This window comes from Elephantulus edwardii, unplaced genomic scaffold (assembly GCF_000299155.1).
Source record: "Elephantulus edwardii isolate Elephantulus edwardi_28Jun2011 unplaced genomic scaffold, EleEdw1.0 scaffold00129, whole genome shotgun sequence".
NCBI lineage: Eukaryota > Metazoa > Chordata > Mammalia > Macroscelidea > Macroscelididae > Elephantulus > Elephantulus edwardii.
Window position 1 is genome coordinate 2,585,992 of NW_006399879.1, and position 18,956 is coordinate 2,604,947.

Below are 18,956 nucleotides of genomic sequence, written 5' to 3' on the forward strand. Positions count from 1 at the left end.
AGCTGCCCACGACACCTGCACCAGCCAGGACACCCTGGCCGAGCAGTCCCCCGGCCCCCTGCCTGGAGAGTTTGCTTCCTGCAGGGGCGGAAATCCGGGGTGAAAGGGGGGGTCAGCCCCTGAGGGGTCAGCTGACCAGCCCTGTAATCGTTCCTAAGAAAGCCTTTGCTGATGCCAGTGTTTGCTGGGCGCGCGACTCTCCCGGGCACAGCGGCGGCGCAGGGCAGGGGCGCGGAGACACCATGAGCCTGAGCGAGGAGGACGCGCGGCGGTTCCTGGAGGAGAACCCCGACTTCGCCGCGCGCTACTTCGAGCGGCAGCTGAGCCCCGAGCATGCGGCGGCGGCGGCGGGGGCCGAGGCGCTGCGCGCGGGGGACTGCGCCAGCTTCCGCGAGCTGTGCCAGGTGGAGGAGAGCGCGGCGCTGTTCGAGCTGGTGCAGGACATGCAGGAGAACGTGAACATGGAGCGCGTGGTCTTCAAGATCCTGAGGCGCCTGTGCGCAGTGCTGGGCGCCGACCGCTGCAGCCTCTTCATGTACCGGCAGCGTAACGGCGTGGCTGAGCTGGCCACCCGCCTCTTCAGCGTGCAGCCGCACAGCGCGCTCGAGGAGTGCCTGGTGCCGCCCGACAGCGAGATCGTCTTCCCGCTCGACATCGGCGTGGTGGGCCACGTGGCGCAGACCAAGAAGATGGTCAACGTGCAGGACGTGAACGAGGTGGGTCCCGAGGTGGCCGGGTGCAGTCGGCGGGGCTGCGTCCAGGGGGTGCGTGGTGGCACAGGGTCCAAGGACGGGTTCCTAGAGGACCGACAAGCGGTGGACCAGCAATGAGAAGGCCAGAGGTGCCGCACAAGAAAGGGCTGGAGATCTGGTTCTGAAGGTTCACGAGTCGCAGAGGCATCCACCTCAACTCTTAGCGGAAGTCAGGGGTGTCGGTGTAGAATCCTAGAGCTCCAGTGCGGAGCTGGTCTTTTGTAAGCAGATCGCCAGCCCTTTCCTCCGTGGCTCCTGCCTCTGGGAGGATTTGAAAGCACGGCCTTGAAGTTAGGAGCTGAACGCTCAGGCGTGAGGGTGGCGACACGCCTTGCCTTGCACAGGGAAGGAGGGTGCCCTGAGTCAGCACGGCTGGGGTGTCAGGAGGGGCTTTAAAAAATAGTTTTGGAAATAGGCTGTCAGGTTGCTCTTCCAGGTTTTCTCAGGGCGGCCTCGAACCTCCACTCTTTCAGTTGGCTGTCCCCCCAATAAGAACAAGCTATCTTCCGGGTCACTCTGGCCCAGGGGTCCCACCGGCCTCCTCGGGCTCCCTTGCCCCTCAAAAGAGGCACACCCGCAGGCTCACCGCCACCCGCCCATCTCTCCCGGGAGAAGTCCCTGCTCGAGGACTGGTGTTTCCTTCTGTGGTCTGGGTCTGCCTCTGAGCCCTGCAGGGGCCGGAGTGCGCCCTTCTGTGCCTCCCCCCGAGTTGACCCCAGTGGTCACACATGCATATTTGGTAGATGTGACCAGAACTGCAGGTGTGGCTGAGAGTCGCGTTAACGTGGACTCAGATGAACTGTCATGCTCTGTTACTGTGTCTGGGTCCTGAGGGTGGGCCTCAGGGACCCCAGGTACCTTGGGAGGGGCCATCGTGGGAGGGCGATCCAAGTGGGGTCGTCAGGTCACCTGGAGTCAGAGCAGAAAGGAGCCTGTCTGGGGTGACCAGACAAGATGGCCAAGGCAGCGAGCACCTAGCCAGTCTCTGCCCAGGACTCTGGAGGGGTGTGGGGTCGGGGCAGGGGGAGAGAAGAGAAGCAGCTGGGGTTTAGGGAGGAAGATGAGGGTGGACAGCAGGGCTTGTCACAGGACTGTGTGATGATGGGCTCCTCAAAGTTCTATAGTGACCCTGTCCCAGAGAGGGACAGGGATACCACTTGGGAGGCAGGACAAAGAACAGCACAGGATCTGCCCAATGACAGCTGGCTACTCGTGCAGGTGGACAGAGGTGCTGTGGTGGCACAGGATTGCAGGGCCTGTTGGTTTGGAATAAGGGTGTCAGAAGAGCTGATGCCTTTGAGCTGTAGTGCTGGAGAAGAGCACTGAACAGCCACGGGCTGCTGGGAGAACACACAGCTGTGTCTTGGCGAGAGTACAGCCAGAGTGCTCCTTGGATGCAAGGAGGGAGCGAAGCTTCCTCTCGCATTCTTAGGGCATGATGCTAGGAGAGACCACTCCTGGGAAAGGAACTTCGTGTTTGGAAAGGTGGAAAGTCCGTGAAAGAGAAGAACCCCACACACACACCTCAATGAGATGGATTGATGCAGTGATCGCAGCAGTGGGCTGAAGTATGCTGGAGATAGATGATATGGATGGCTCAGGACAGGACAGGATTGAGAGGGTCGCTATGAGTTGTACTTGAAGGCACCCAACCACCACCACAACAACAGGCATTGTGTTGGGGACAGAGACACAGGGAACCAGCAGGTGGGACCACTGAATGGCCGGGCTTCAAAGAAGCGGGGGCTGTATTGCCCAGCCCTGCCCTCCCCGAGCCTTCTCAGGGACAAGGAGTCTGGGAGACCCCTCCTCCATTCCAGTGACTGAGCCCCAGACCCCCTGAGCAGAGCTTGGCCACCCCACTCCTGGAAACAAAGGGATAGGTACACAGGGGCTCAATCCTCTTATCTGCACCCAGCAAGCCGCGCCCTGAATAGAACCCTAATCTCTGCGATTAGGCCCATCTCCGTTTCCTTTTAAGAAATGGGTCACCCATGGTGAGTCAGAGGGGTGTCAGCGTGTGGGAGTCACAGAAGCGCAGTTGTGTCTCCGCGGCTGCGTGTCCCCTGCTCCACATGTCCTCCAGAGGCGTTCCCTGACCCCAGGCCTCGCCTGCACCTCCTCAACCCCACCAAGTCTTCCCAGCCTGGGGCCCCCCCAGTACCTCCCTTGTAGGGTGTTGCAGAGCCCCCAAACCTATCTAAGGAGGAGAGTTTGGGGGCCCTGGGGCAGGGGGCTCTTCTACATTATGTGGTGAGACTGAGCCAGACTCAAAATCCATCAGGTAAATAATGATGCCCGAGGGAAAGGAGCCCTAATGTGACCGTGAGGTCGGAAGTTCAAATCCACCAGGGGCCCTGTGAGAGAAAGATGGACGGTCTCCTCCCACAAAGATGAATAGCCTTGCAAACTCCATTGAGGGCTGCAGTGCATCAGAACCAACACAGAGGCAGTAGTAGGTCGTGGTAAGGAAGTGCACTGGCAATACAAAGTTACATGGTTCGAATCCAGTGGCTGTTCCTTGGGAGACGGATGGGCAGTCAACACCTGTGGGACTGAGTGCCTCTGAAAACCCACTGGCGGGTCAGCTATGAGTCATTCTGACTAGATGGCACACCACAACCAGCGAGAGACTGAGCTCTGACTCACTGGCCCAAACACTCCAAGGTCAGGCCCACTCAGAAGTGCCTCTCAAGGAGACCTGGCAATCCACTTGCAGAAAAACCCATTTTGCACAGCTCTTCCTTGACGTTATGGGACTCCAGGAGTCAGGCCTGCACACAACCCAGTGGGGCCTTGTTAGCAGTTGCCAAGAACCAGAGCATGCAGCCGATGGGAACCCTGCACAGAAGAGAGCCTGAGTTAACAGGCCCCCCACGGGTCCCTCAAGGTCTTGAGCAGCAGAAGACAACCTGGGAGACCAGGAGGCAGGGAGCTCATGGCAGAAAGGACGTAGGTATGGATTCCTAGGGAGAGGATGCCAGGCCACAGCAGGCAGGACCACGCTGGACAGCCTGTGCCCCCTCTGCCGCCTGACCCAAGGGCTGAGCAGGCCGTGCCCAGGACCTGAGTGCAGGACTACTGGCCAGAGGCCCTCGGGGACCAGCTCCCTGATTTGTGGAAGCCCAGCCTCTTGGGCGAGGTTGGCATGGTCTTGGAGCCCCCTGCCCCAACAGCCTGTCCTGGGGGTGCAACCTGGCCTGGGGCTGAGAGGAGCCTCTCTGGGGGAGACGTAAACCGAGCCTCCCAGAGCCACCAGTGTTGAGAACATCAAGGCTTATGTGTGTGCGGCTGTGCCTGGCCAGACAGACAGACAGACAGACATCTTTATCAGATGGCAGAGGGTGGAGCCGGCGAACATCTTTGCTGTGAGGTCAAAGAGAAAGGACAGAGATGGAGAGGGCAGGGGGCCAGCAGGAAGCCGCTGGACACCCCAGAAAGCTTAGGGTCCTGGGATGCCACTGAACACCCCAGAATGCTTAAGGCTCTGGAATGCCACTGGACACCCTGGAATGCAGACATAAAGTCATGAGGAGCAGTGGCATGGGGCAGTAGGGGGTCTGCAGGGCCTTAGGAGAGTGGGGTAACAGCCCTTGGGATCCCACAGAGGCTGGAAAGGGGCAGAGTCTGGTTAGAATTGAAGGTGCAGAGATCCATGAGCCAAGATGTTGGAGGAGCAGTAGTGGGGGACCTACGTGGGGAGCCCCATGATTGGCCCATAGGTGGGGTCCTTCTACACCTCTTTCTGCCTCAGTTTCACCCATGTTTAAGAGGCATTGTCGATGGTGGGAGCTGCCAGGGGTTTAAAGAAGGGAGAAGTGCCCTGCAGAGGCCAGGGGCTCCCTCTGCAGGGCCATCCATCCCGTGAGGGGGCGGCCGGGCGGCAGTGACTGAGAAGGTGACAGCTTGGTGATGCAAGCCGGGCACGGAGGTCTGTCCTCAGTGAGGTCTGTCCTCAGCACTGTCGAGTCAGAACCGACTCCCAGCCCAGCCTCCCTCCACTGGGCTTTCAGAGGCCGTAGGTCACACAGGAGGAGCTTACACATCCTTCTCCTGCGGGGCAGCTGGTGGATTCGAACCGTGCACCTTGGGGACTGCAGCACAGCTTCTTATCACCAGAGCTCCCATTACCACTAGTAGATGCTGCCATGTCAGCTCCAACCAGTAGCAGCCAAATGTACACAGGGTGACACACTGCCCAGTCCTGGGTCGTCTCACTGCCTCGCCCGGGCTGAAGCCCAGTCACCGAGTCAGCCCATCTTGTGCAGGGTCTTCCTTGGAGAGGGACATCATGCCTGGAAAGGTGGAGGGTCAGTGAAAGAGAGGAAGACACACAGAGAGAGAGAGAGAGAGTTGGATTAACACAGTGACTGCACAATGGTGTTGACTGTGTCAGAGACAAGGACAGCACAGGATGGGACAGGGTTCAGGCCTGTTGTTCACCGGGACTCTCGGAGTCAAACTCGGTTCAACAGCATCGACTCCCACGGTGATTCAAGGGCATCGATTCTCCTTTGGTCTTCATCCGCTGCCCGGTTTTCACATGCGTGAGAACGGATGGGAAACACCGTAGCTTGGCTGAGATGCACCTCAGTCTTCGAAGCCCAGCGGATGGTGGAGAGAAGAGCCATTGGCCGCACCCAGCGCTCCATGGTGGAGGAAGGCGATGGAGATCACGTGGACCGGCCGTGTTGCCATGGAGTCCGCCCTCCTCCCAGGAGGCCGTGTGCAGAGAGCTGGGCCATCGGGATTTCTTGGCTCTGATCTTCATGGAAGCAGCTCGCCAGCCCTTTTCTTCCATGGAACCACTGGGTGGATTTGAACTGCTGACCTGTGGGCCCGTAGCCTGAGTGCAGCCGTTGGCACCTGGGGATGAGTAACGAGACCTGAAAGGTAAAGAGGCAGGGGCTGCTAAGGTCCAGCCGGCCAGGACAGAGAGGGGCCACAGACCAGGCTCCCCACTGCAAGTCACAGACCTCACCAGCCTCTGAACTTTGGAGCAGTGCGGCCTAATTTGTCACCTTGTCGCCTGGTAAATAAATCTCAGAACCCAGCAGGTCAAGGATGAAGTCAGGGGTACATCCACCCCTTCTACGTAAAACCAGATTCTCTGCCTTTGAGTTGATTTCAGCTCATCGTGACACCACGGGGCAGAGAAGGCTGCCCCGAGGACTTCCACGACTGTACAGCTTCACACAGACGGTCTCACGGTTCTCCCACGGAGCAGCAGGTGGATTTGAACTGCCAGCCTCTCAGTTAGCAGCTGACTGCTTTAACCACTGAGTCGCCTGAGCATCTTAGAAGGTGACTGCTCCCCTGGGCTACCTGTTTTCTGTGCCCAGCACGTCTGGGCAGAAGCTCAGATCAACAGACTTGCTTCTGGTGGTGGAAGAACTTGGTGGCTCCTGTCTGTGCCCAGAGCAGGGCAGCAGCTCAGAGAAGCCATCCTGGCACTGGTGGGAGTGGGTGGAGACCCCTCCCAGGGGGCCAGTGGACAGGGCAACGATCAGCCCTGGGCTGTCTCTTTTTCAGCCTTTGAAGGAAAAGTGTGGCTGGGTGGGTGGGGGTCCTGGTTGGTGCAAAGGTAATGAACTCACTGCTCCCCCAAAGCAGAGGTCCAGTGGGGGTCTCCACACTAAACCAGCTCTTATCAATCCATGGGATACAATTCTGCTCTGACATAAATGGGTCACTGCGGGCTCAGCAGAAATGTGCACAGGGGTACTAGCCTGTAGGCAGGAGGAGACCCGTCTGGGCCAGGATGGGGTTGGGGTCTGGGTTAGAGGACAGATGCCTGAGAAGCTTCCACGAAGTTAACTCAGCTCGACAGTGTGGAAGGGGCCTGTTCTGGGTCCCCAGCAGCAGCAGGACAAGGCCGGGGGGTTGGGGGGTTGGGGGGGAAATCTGAGTCTCAGTAGCCTGTTGGATTTTTGAGAGTGGGGGCTCAGAGGCAGCTGATGAGGCTGGGTGGGTGGAAAACAGGGGTGTGGTCTGCCTCCAATGTCAGAAGGTGAGAGTATAGCGGTGGGAGGTGGGACGCATGTCCTGACATCAAAAGAGGGAGACAGTGAGGGTCAAGCCTGAGTGGACACTTAGTCATTCTTCATCTTTCACAAGTCCCCCCAACCATGATCCATGTCCAGGGCACCTGCTGTCGCAGCCCCTGCCAAGGTGGTGGTCTCCCCAGAAGTGGGCCCTGTCCCCAGGGGCCAGACATGCGGGGACCCCCACCCCTGAGCAGTGCCCTCCCTCCCTGTCTCCCCAACCCAGTGCCCCCACTTCAGCCCATTCGCGGACGAGCTCACCGAGTACGTGACCAAGAACATCCTGGCCACGCCCGTGATGAATGGCAAGGACGTGGTGGCTGTCATCATGGCTGTCAACAAGCTGACTGGCCCGTACTTCACCAGCGATGACGAGGACGTGAGTGGCTCTCTGTGTGGTCTGTCCGTGTCCCCGCTCTGCATGTGTGTCTGCGTCTTCCTGTGTATGTCCATGTGGACACAGCCCCTCAAGGACCAGTGGTGACTCAGTGGTAGAATTCTTGCCTTTCATGCAAGAGACCCAGGTTCAGTCCCAGCCAAGGCATTTCATGCCCAGCTATCATCCCTCAGTCAGGAGAGGCTTGCCTGTTACCTTGATGTGGAATAAGTTTCAAAGGAGCTTCCAGATGAAGAGAGAATAGGAAGAAAGGCCTGGGATCTGTAAAATACCAGCCAGGGAAAACCTTGCAAACCAGTTTGCAAGGCCTGGCACTTTTGTCCTGTGGGGTGTGGGTTGCTGTGGGTTGGGACCAGCTCCACAAACACCCCATATCTCAACCCAGCCCTGCATGTGCTGTGTCCCACTCTGTGCTTCCTGGGCGTAGAGGTCTGTGTTGGCTACTATGCGCACACTGTGCCCCCTCTGAGTGCATCCCATGGGATCAAGTCCAAGGTTGTGTATACAACCTCCTCTCTGCTCCCCTGGAACATCTCGTGTTGATAAGTCCAAGGTTGTGTGTGCACAGCCCCCCTTCTCGGATAACCTCTGTGGACAAGTCCAAGGTTGCATGCACAGTGCCCCCTCTGAGCACTTTCTGTGTGCTCAAGTTCAAGGTTGAGTGCACAGCGCCCCCTCTGAGCACTTTCTGTGTGCTCAAGTTCAAGGTTGTGTGCACAGCGCCCCCTCTGAGCACTTCCCGTGTGGTCAAGTTCAAGGTTGTGTGCACAGCGCCCCCTCTGGACACATCCTTAACTCTTGCTGTGATTCATCTCTTTCAGATTTTCTTGAAGTACCTGAATTTTGCGGCATTGAACCTGAAGATCTACCACCTGAGCTACCTCCACAACTGTGAGACGCGCCGAGGCCAGGTACCTACAGGAGATGCCCCGCCCCGGGTGCTGCCGCCCTGCCCTCCCCAGCAGCTGACATCCACCAGTGGAGACTCTCGTCCCTCGTTTTGTCCAGGGCCCCCCATTCCAACCACTCACCCTCCTGCCCCACATGCACAGAGAGCGCTTCCAGCCTCTGCTGTGAGTTCAGGTCTCTGAGGCTGGAAGAGGTTCGGTGATAGGCACCTCAGAGAATCCACGGTCCCCAGCCTCAACCAGGCCCTGATTCCCATGCCTGAATCTAGCATTGGGGTTCCTCAGTATCGCTGTACACAAAGGCCAGTTGTGGGCTGCGGTGTGTGTCCCCATGGTCGGCCCCATCTCCAGGAGAATCCCAGGCTAGGTGGCCCTGGCTGGTAGGGCTGAGTGATGGGAGCTGAGGCAGGAAGCCCTGCCCCTTTTGGGGTCTCATCTGTGGAAGCAGCCGGTGTGGGTAACAGGTGCCTGGTGAGGACAGGTGAGCTGGCCACTTTGGGACTAGACTTCCCCGCCTGCCCTTGGCCAAGTTCTCAGAGAAGCAACAGTGTCCTGCCCTGCGGCCTCCTTCTCTGGGTTCAGAGAGGCAGGGGCCTGATGGAGCAGGAGTAACTAACACTCGGTGTAGGCTAGGAGTGTGAAGCTGGCTGGAGCCAACCAGATAGCCCGGTACGCTGCCAGGGCAAGTGGTGTGGGGCCTCTGGGCTCCCTTGTCATGGGAGACCCTGCGTTAACAGTGGGTGGGTCATGGAAAGGGCAGGTGGGCAGACAGCCTCAAAGCCCACAGGACGGGACTGGGAAAGCTGGACGAGAGAGGCTCAGAGGGGGAAGAAAGCAAGCAGAGGAGGAGAGCACAGTGGAGGGTGGCCTCCGGCAGAATTGTCCAGGGCTTGTCTGTAGGCTGAGGGATAGTCCACAGGTCAAGGTCATCTCAGCCCATAGACAGAAGGCATTGCGATGGTCAGTCTTTGAGTGCCGGCCCTCCTCTTGGCAGTTGGCACGCGTGCCCCATGGCTGCCTGCGAAGGTGTAAGGGGTTCCTGTCAGGCGCTACACCGGTGTCCTGGGTGGACTGAACTTCAAGTCCCACCACTTGGCGACCAGCTCCGCCAGTGAAGCATCTGCCACTGCTTTTCCCACTTGGGGGCAGGGGGGCTGCGTGGCTGAGGCATCACTCCAGCTCACGGCAACCACAAGGAGGTGATTTTAACAAACAGCAGTTCATCTTTTCAAGGTTTAGGGAGCTGTTGTTATCATTATGAGATCCTGTTGAGTCAGGTACAACTAACAGACTCTGTGAACAGCAGCCCTCTCCATCCTCAACAATCTCCGCCGTGTCCAAACACACTGTTACAGTCACTGTGTCAGTCCATGCCACTGAGGGTCTTCCTCTCTTACTCTGACCCTCCCACTCCCCATATCCCAGAATGATGCCAGTTTTCCAAAGACTGGACCCCTCCTGACTACATGCCCAAGGTCTATGTGACAAAGTTTCACCATCTTTGCCTCCAAGAAACACCCTGATTGCCCTTCTTCCGAGACATATCTTTGGCAATCCATGGGACATTCTGGACTCTTCTCCAACTCCACAATGAAGAGGCATCAATTCTTCTATCATCCGTAATCATTCATTGTCCAGCTCTCAGATATATAGCAAGGGACTGAAAAGACATGACCTGAGTCAGGCACACCTTAGTCTTTAAGTAGGCATCATTGCTCTTTAGTCCTCTGGAGAGGTGCCTAACAGCAGGTTTTCCCAATGCAGCATATCTTCCTTATTCACTGCCCAATTTTCAGATGCATAGGAAGCAGTTGAGAATACCATGACGTGGAGCAGGCCATACCTTAGTCTTTAAATTTACATCCGTCCAGAAGCTGGAAGTCTGAATTCAGGGCAACAGCCCTGCGGGAAGGCTCGATCTGTGGGCTCCTTGGTTCCTTGATGGTCTTGTGGCCTGGCATCTGCCTTGCCGCCTGCTTCACTGCTCTATTAAAGCACACCCTACTGTAACTGTATTACCACAGTAATTCTGTGTTACCGTTAGCAATGGATTTGCCCACTGCACCCGTCAGAGTTCCTCGCTGCTGCTGCCATTAGCTTGATGGCAGATCCAAATAAAACTAAATCCTGGGCAACTTGAATCTTCCCTCTGTTTATCACGTGTTGCTGCGGGTTCAGCTGTGAAGAATTTTATTTTCTTCATATCGAGGTGTCGTCCAGAGGGAAGGTTTTAGCCTTCAAGTCTCCTGTGATTTCAGCAAGTAAAGCTGTGTTGCCTGCATTTTTCAAGTGATTAGTCTTCTTGCAACCCTGATGCTATATTCTTCTTCATGTCAATCCAGCATGTTGGAGTCTTTGCTCAGCAAACAGACTAAATAAGGCTGGTGACAGGATAGAACCTTGACAGGCTTCTCTTTTTCTCATTTGAAACCACAGAATACCCCCTTGTTCTGTTTGAACCATTGCTTCTTGATCTGTATATATTTTCTGCATAAGCACAGTTACATGTTCTTGAATTGCTATTATTTTCCACATCGACCATAATTTGTTATTAACCACTTAGGATAATGCCTTGTCACAGTCAGTAAAATGTAAGTGAGCATCTTTCTGGCAGTCTCTGCTTTCCACCTAGATTCATGTGGAGTCAACAATTACATCCCTCCTTCCATAGGCTCTTCTGAACCCAGCTTGAAATTCTGCCTTGAATACTGTTTCAGTCAAGCTTGAATAGTGTTCAGCAAGATTGTACTTGCATACGATACCGTTCAGTAATTTCTGCCTTCTGTTGGCTAGGAAGTTCTGTCAGTCAGTTGGCCAGGTAGCTGTCTTTGCAGATTCCTTGACGTAGGCAAGTGATCATGACCAGGGCTGCATCCTCGCGTTGAAACAGTGCAGTTGGTGGTAGAGCTCTGTTTTTGCCAGTGTCTTCTTCAGTGAGGCTTGGACTTCTTCCATCAGTGCCCTGGGCCCTTGATCATATGCTACTTCCTGAAACAGTGGATCACCAGCCAATTCTTTGGTGCCGTTGTTGTTGTTAAGTGCCATTGAGACAAGTAGGACTCATAGTGACCCTGTGGACAACAGATCTGAACCCTGTCCTGTCCTGTGCCATCCTCATCACCTCCGACACACGAGAGCCCATGGCTGTAGACACTGCGTCAGTCCACCTGACTGAGGGTCTTCCTCTCCTCCGCTGTCCCTCCACCTTCCCAAGCATGATGTCCCTCTCCAGTGAATATCTTGGCACAGAGACTCTGTATTCTTTCCCATCTTCTTTTGTTTTTTAAATATTTTTCTCTTTATTTTTTAGTTGACATTTTAATCAAAGTTTATCCAGGACTTCATTGAATATGCAAAGGCATTTGACTGTGTGGATCATAACAAACTGTGACTGACTCTGAGAAGAATGGGAGTCCCAGAGCACTTGAGAGTTCTAATGCAAAACCTATACTTGGACCAAGAGGCAGTCGTAAGAACAGAGCAGGGTAACACTGCATGGTTCAAAATTGGGAAGGGCGTACGCCAGTGATGTGTCCTGTCTCCATACCTTTTCAACCTGTATGCAGAACAGATTATCCGGGAGGCTGGGCTCTGTGGGGAGAAATGTGGGGTCAAGATTGGTGGAAGATCTATTAATAATCTGCATTATGCAGATGACACAACCCTGCTTGCTGAAACTGAGGAAGACCTGAAGCGCTTGCTGCAGAGTATCAAGGACTGCATCCTCCAATATAGATTGAGGCTCAATGTAAAGAAGACAAAGATTCTCACCACTGGACCAATGGGCAGCATCAGGATGGAAGGTGAAGAGATTGAGATTGTTCACAGCTTTAGTTTGCTTGGCTCCACAGTCAACACTCTCAGCACCAGTAGCCAGGAAATTAAAAGACGTATTGTCTGCTGTTAGGGACCTCTCTAAAGTACTGAAGAGCAATGATGTCTCTCTGGAGACTAAGGTGCATCTGATACGGGCCATGGTCTTTGCAATCACTTGCTATGCATCAGAGAGTTGGACAACGACCAAGGAGGATAGAAGGAGAATTGATGTCTTTGAGCTGTGGTGCTGGAGAAGAGTATGGTGCTGGAGAAGAGTATTGAGAATACCATGGACTGCTAGGAAAACAAACAGATTTGTCCTGGAAAGGGTTAAACCAGGTGGTTCCTTGGAGGCAAGGATTCTGAGGCTCCATCTAACATACTTTGGATATGTTGTGAGGAGAGACCAGTTCTTGGAGAGGAACATCATGCTTGGGAGGGTGGAGGGACGGTGCAGGAGGGGAAAGCCCTCTATGAGGTGGATTGATTCAGTGACTGGGGTAATCGGGATGGGAGTGTCAGAGACAGTGCAATTGGCACAGGACAGAGCAGGGTTTAGGGCTGTTGTACATAGGGTCGCTATAGCGACTCGACGGCACATAACAACAATCCAGAATTTGGATGTTCATTCATTCATTGTTGCACATTATCCTCCGTGCCTACCTCCCAGCCCCAGTTCGCTTCTCTCTGGAAAAAAATCCTTTCATTGTTGTACAATCCCCCAGTCCACTTGACTATGCAGCTCTTATTCTGTACTGTTGTTATACAAATAATATCTAGTTATATATTCCTTTTAAGCAGCTCTGTTCCTCATCTGTTTCAATGCAGTGTACATTACTTAGCCCCTCTTTCCATCTTCTTTTAATGCTTCCTGCGTCATTCAGTATTTTGCCTATAGAATTCTTCCATGCTGCGCCTCAAGGATTTAGTTGTTCTTCGGTTCCTTTGAGCTTGAGGAGCGCCCAGCATGCTCTTCCCTTTGGGCGTCCTCCCTCCATGTCTTTGTGCCCATTTCTTTATAACACTTTGATTTCTCTTCTCAAGTTGCCCTTTGAAATCTGTCCAGTTCTCTTACTGCTTCATTTTTTCTTCTCACCTTAACTTCTCTACATGCAACAGCAACTTTAGAGGCTCTTCTGATGTCCATTTTGATCTTGTATTTCTTTCCTGTCTTTGTAGTGACCTTTTGCTTTTTTCATCTAAGATGTACTGGATGTACCCCACAACTCGTCTGTCTTTGGTTGTTAGTGTTTAATGCATTAGAGCTATTCTTTTTTATTATTATTGGTAAATTTTACTGAAAATTTACAGAGACTTTGGATTTCCATTCATTCATTGTTGCACTTTTCTCCCTGTCCACCCTTACCCCCCAGCTCGCTCTTCTCTTTGAAAAGTAAAAGAAAAATTCTTTCATTGTTATACAATCCCTCCCCTCAAGTCCACTCCACTATGCAGTCTTCATGCTGGACTCCTGTCATGGCAATAATACCTAATCATATATCCCTTTTAAACACTTCTCTCCCTCATCTGTCTCAATGCAGCATACATTATTTATCCCATCTTTCTCAGTCTCCCCCCAATCCCGAAGTCAGTCCCGTTTGACAAAAGTGGCATGATGCAGTATTTGTCCTTTTGTGACTGAGATACTTCATTCAGCATAATGTCCTCCAGGGTCACCCATTTTGAATAATATTGCATGAGTTCCTTGTTTTTCAATTCAGCGTAGTATTTCATTGTGTGAATATACCACAGCTTCTCTATCCATTCATTTGTTGATGGGTTCTTGGGTTGCTACCAACTCTTTGCTATTGTGAACAAAGCTGTGATAAACATGGGTTTGTAGAGCTATTCTTGAGTTGATCTCTAGATTCCAGTGGGTCATTTTCAAGGTCACATTTTGGCTCTGACAGGCTTCTTGTTTCTTTTCTTCAACTTCATCTTGAGCCTGCTATAATAGTCTGTTTGCATTCAGGGATCATATCAGATAATATTCTGATACTATTAATAAGATTTTCACTGTCCAGCTATTCCAGGGATGGTCAGCCTTGCTTCCTACTCCTTCTTCATCTAAAAACTCAGCTGAAACATGTCCATCAGAAGTGACTTTGCCTGAACAATGACCACTGACAAATCGGCCATTGGCTCAGTCCTCTGAGATACAGTTATACTCTGACATTCACGGCACCTCTGTGAATTAGCGTTGACGCCACAAGCAAATTAATCGGTTGTTTAGACTATTTCATCAAATGTCCTTATTGTTCCTGTTAAGTGCTGTAGAGCTGCTTCCAACACATTAATACCCTACCCACCATCGAATAAAAAAAAAGTGACCTTGCTTATTTGAAATACCAGTGTCATAACGTCCAGCATCAGAGCAACACAGGTGGCAAACGGTAGTGAAAGAACTTGTTTTTTTTTAATTTATTTAATTTTATTTTATTATTTTTTGGTGCATGTACCGTCAAATCAGATCTGACTGGTACAGGAAGAGATTGTCCCTCCTTCTTCAAGCAGAGCATCTGGTGGATTTGAACCATTCACCTCTGGGATTATAGTGCAGCTTCTTGCCACTAGGCCACCAGAGCTCCCTGAAAGAACTTATTTTTGAGAATTGAACCAACCTTGCACACCAGGTGGTCCAGGTGAATAATTATTTTAAACTGTTAGATTTCATTTGCTACTGTTTTGTTGAAGATTTTTGCATCTATGTTCAGTCAAGATTTTTAATCTGTAGGGTTTGCTTGGTTTTTTGTTTCTTGTGACGACTTTATCTGTTTTGAGTCTTGGGAAAGACTGGTCTGATAGAATCATATGGAAAGTGTTTCGTTTGCTTCTGTTTTATGAACGACTTCGTGGAGAATTGGTACTATTTCTTCTTAAATAACTGGTAGACTTCACCGATGAAACCATCAGGACACAGAGATTTTTAAAAAAAGGTTATTCTTTATGGGCTTGATTTATTTAATAGTTGCAAGTCCGTTAAGACAACCTGTTTCTACTTGCTTTCAGAAAAATCTCAGACAAAGTAGCCATCATTTTCCTTGCAGTTTTGGGTCCTTTGTGTCTGTGTTGTGTTAGGGACTGGCCTATTTTACCTGAGCTGTCTAAGTTCGGAGCTGCCGAAAGGACAAGCTAATTTGCGTCTGGAGAAGTACATTGAGGATGCTCCCAGGAGCAGAGATGGCGAGAATGGGAGGCACATCTCAGGCCATGGTATCAGAGGGACCAGTCCCTGGAGAAGAGCATCATGCTTGGAAAATTGGAGAGTCAGTGGGGAAAAAAGGAAGATCCTCAATGAGATAAATTCTCACAATGACTGGAGGAATGTGCTTAATTAACCTCAGCAGAGATTAGGAGGATGACACAGTATCAAGGAGGGTTTTGTGCACTTGTAAATAGAGTTACCATGAGTCAAAGGTTACTGGAAGGCACTGAACGACAACAGAGACGGGGGTCATCATCATGCTGCTTTATCAGTCTTTGAATCAACAGTGGACCCGTTTCAATGACCTCTCCTTTATACTGATATTATTAACTTGTGATCTTTCCTTTTTTTCTTAGTTATCCTGGCTTGATGTTTGTTAACTTTATCGTTTCAAGGACCAGGTGTTGGTTTTGTTTCTTTTCTCTTAATTTTTTTCTTTTATCTCACCAAGTTCTTCTTTTTTTATTTTATTAATTTTCATGAACGTTTACAGAGATTTTGGGTTGCCATTCATTGGTTCCATTTTTCTCCCTGCCCACCCCACCCCCCTCCCCAGTTTGGTCTGCTCTTTGAAAAGTAAAAGAAAAATTTCTTTCATTGGTATACAATCCCCCCCACCTCCGAGTACACTCCACTATGCAACCTTCATTCTGGACTCTTGTCATAATCATAATACCCAATCATATATCGCTTTCGAACAGTTCTCTCCCTCATCTGTTTCATCACAGTATACATAATTTATCCAATCTTTCTCAGTCTCACCCCAACCCTGATGTCAGTCCTGTTTTACAACAGTGGCACTATGCAGTATCTGTCTTTTTGTGACTGAGATATTTCACTCAGCATAATGTTCTCTAGGGTCACCATTTTGTATAATATTTCATGAGTTCCTTGTTTTTCAATGCAGCGTAGTATTCCATTGTGTGACTATACCACAGCTTCTCTATCCATTTGTTTGTTGATGGGCACTTGAGTTGTTTCCAGCTCTTTGCTATTGTGAACAAAGTCCCGATAAAGATGGGTGTGCGGAGTTCTTTTTTTCTTTCGTTCTTTTCATTTGCTTGTTTCAGGCTTCAGTTGCTTCTCTTTATTAGTCTCTGAAAGTAGAAGCTTCAACTGTTTATTTTAGATCTTCTTTTCTTTAGTCATTTTATACTTATCATCTCTTATTTTTGTTGCTTTTTCCTTCACCCAATTACTATGTTTACTGTTAAGGAGTTGCACTGCCAGCCCAAAGGTATACGGTTCAAATCTGCCAGTCGTCATCCAAGCAGATATATGCACACCCATGTTTATTGCAGCTTTGTTCACAATAGCAAGGAGTTGGAAACAACCTAAGTGCCCATCAACAAACGAATGGCTAGAGAAGCTGTGGTATATTCGCACAATGGAATACTATGCTGCATTAAAAAACAAGGAACTCATGCAATATTATTCAAAATGGTTGACTCTGGAGAACATTATGCTGAGTGAAATATCCCAGTCACAAAAGGACAAATATTACATGATGCCACTGTTGTAGAATGGGACTGTCCTTGGGGCTGGGGAGAGACTGAGTAAGATGGGTTCAATAATGTATACTGCACTGAAACAGAGGAGGGAGAAAACTGTTTAAAAGAGATATATAACTAGGTATTTCTGTCATCACAGGAGACTAAAGCGAGGGCTGCATGGTGGAGGGGACCTGGGGCAGGGTTTGTAAAACAGTGAAAGAATCTTTTCTTTTACTTTTCCATAATTTTTGGACTCATGTACTTATAACTTGTTAGTCAAATTTGAGTCTTCTAGGTTGCAACACCCCCATGATACATCTTGAAGGATATGTACATGTACAGCCAAGCACAATCAATAAGAGTGCATCTAAATTCCAAAATCAATCTCCATAATAGTCTATGTGTTTCCTACTGCCAAAGGGGCCCTTTAGAGTAGTGAGAGAAGATCTTCACCCTGAAACCCACAGTGTCCCTTTTCAGCAGGAAGTAGCTAAGAGAATACGCCGTCCCCTTTTCCTTATGACTCAGGGTGAAGTCTCTCTCAGGGAGGAGTGATAGGGAATGGCAAAGGATACACTGACAAAGAAGATTAATCAGAACTGGCTTTGACAAGCACTGTGGCATTTGGACAAGAACAAACTGGGAGGAGGGTAGAGAGAATAGTGCAACAATGAATGAGTGGAAGCCCAAAATCTCTGTAAAAATTAATAAAATATAATTATAGAAAAAAAAAAGAAACATCTCTGTTAAAGGGCATTAAAGAGATTTATTAAAGACAAAAAAAAAAAATCTGCCAGTCGTTCCACAGGAGAATCTCCTCCCATGCGATTAAACTGCCTCTGAAAACCCACAGGAGGGTCAGCTATGAGTCAGTTATGATTTAATGGTACATAAAACAACAACAGCAATTATCTAAATACTCATTTTCTTTTCCTTCTTCTCCTCTTCCATCCTTGGAAACCATCCATGAATGCTTCATTCTGTTTGTACCCATTTTCTTACTTTTTTCTCATAATGGACTCATACAATATTTATCCTTTTGTGTCCCACTTATTTACTCAGCATAGTGTCCTCCAGATTCCTCCATGTGAGGCAGTGTTTCACGAATTCTTCGGGGTTGGTCTCTGGAGATTCCACCGGAGCTGGAAATCACGTCTGTGATGATTGTGGTGCATATATCATAGGGGTGCACCACAATTAGCTCACTCCTTCACCGGCTGACGGACACTGAGTTATGTCCATCTCTTGTGATTGTCCATCATGTTGTGGTAAATGTGGCTGTGCTTGTTGGTGCCATCCAGGCATCCATGACTCTTAGTCACCCAGTGGGCAGCAGAGCTGACCCTCGCCCTGTCCTGTCTGTCCTCACTGTGTCTGACATGCTCGAGCCCGTTGGGACAGTCCCTGGGTCAGTCCATCTTGTTAAGGGCCTTCCTCTCTCTCTCTCTCACCCTCCACCCTTCCCTGCGTGATGTCTTTTTCCAAGGACTGACCCTTCCTGAAAACATGCCCAGAGTATGCGAGATGCAGTTTCATTGTTGTTGCCTTTAAGGAGCATCCTGGTTTCACTTCCTCCAAGATAGACTCTTTGTGTGTTCTTTTGATGTCGAAGGAATATTCACTTCTCTTCTCCAGCACCAACTTTCAAAGGTATCAGTCCTTCTTCTGCTGTCTCTATTCATCACCCAACTTCCAGATGCATCGGAAGAGAGTGAAAATACCATGGCTTGGATCAGGCACACCTTAGTCTTTAAAGCGACAGCTTTGCTCTTTAGCACTTTAGTAAGTCTCTTGACAGATACTTTTCCCAGTAAAACATGTCTCCTGATCTCTTGGCTGCTGTCACTGTGGGTGTTGACTGTGGATCCAAATAAGATGAAATAATTGACAACTGCAATGAAGAGGTGTGCATATACCCCTTTGTGTCCCTGGTTATCTGGTGTCTTAGTGGTGAGAACCTGCACTACCATCCCAAAGGCACATGGTTCGAATCCATCAGCTGCTCCACAGGAGAAAAAATGGAAAATCTCCTGTGCAATTTACAGTCTCAGAAAACCCTCTGGAGAGTCAGCTATGCATCAGTTCCAAGTTAACAGCACACAATCACCACTACCTAGTAGTAGGATTGCTGGATCAAATGGCATTTCTATTTCCTTTTTTTAAAGAGACATCATATTGTGTTTTCCACTGTGGTTGTACCATGTTAACATTCTCACCAGAAGTGTGTAAGAAGTGCCCATCAACAAACAAATGGATAAAGAAGCTGAGGTATAGTCACACAATGGAATACTACGCTGCATTGAAAAACAAGGAACTCATGCAGTATTATTCAAAATGGGTG

General features: G+C 50.4%; 1 protein-coding gene across 1 annotated transcript in view; it reads left to right on the forward strand.

Moving 5' to 3' along the window:
* Window positions 1-242: 242 nt before the first annotated feature.
* The window catches only part of PDE6B (phosphodiesterase 6B, cGMP-specific, rod, beta), a 63,888-nt gene continuing 45,174 nt past the window's right edge, over window positions 243-18,956 (forward strand). The window contains exons 1-3 of the mRNA XM_006893584.1: window positions 243-716; window positions 7,023-7,175; window positions 8,015-8,104. Coding sequence (XP_006893646.1) covers window positions 243-716; window positions 7,023-7,175; window positions 8,015-8,104 — 717 coding nt within the window. The remainder of the gene's footprint in view (window positions 717-7,022; window positions 7,176-8,014; window positions 8,105-18,956) is intronic.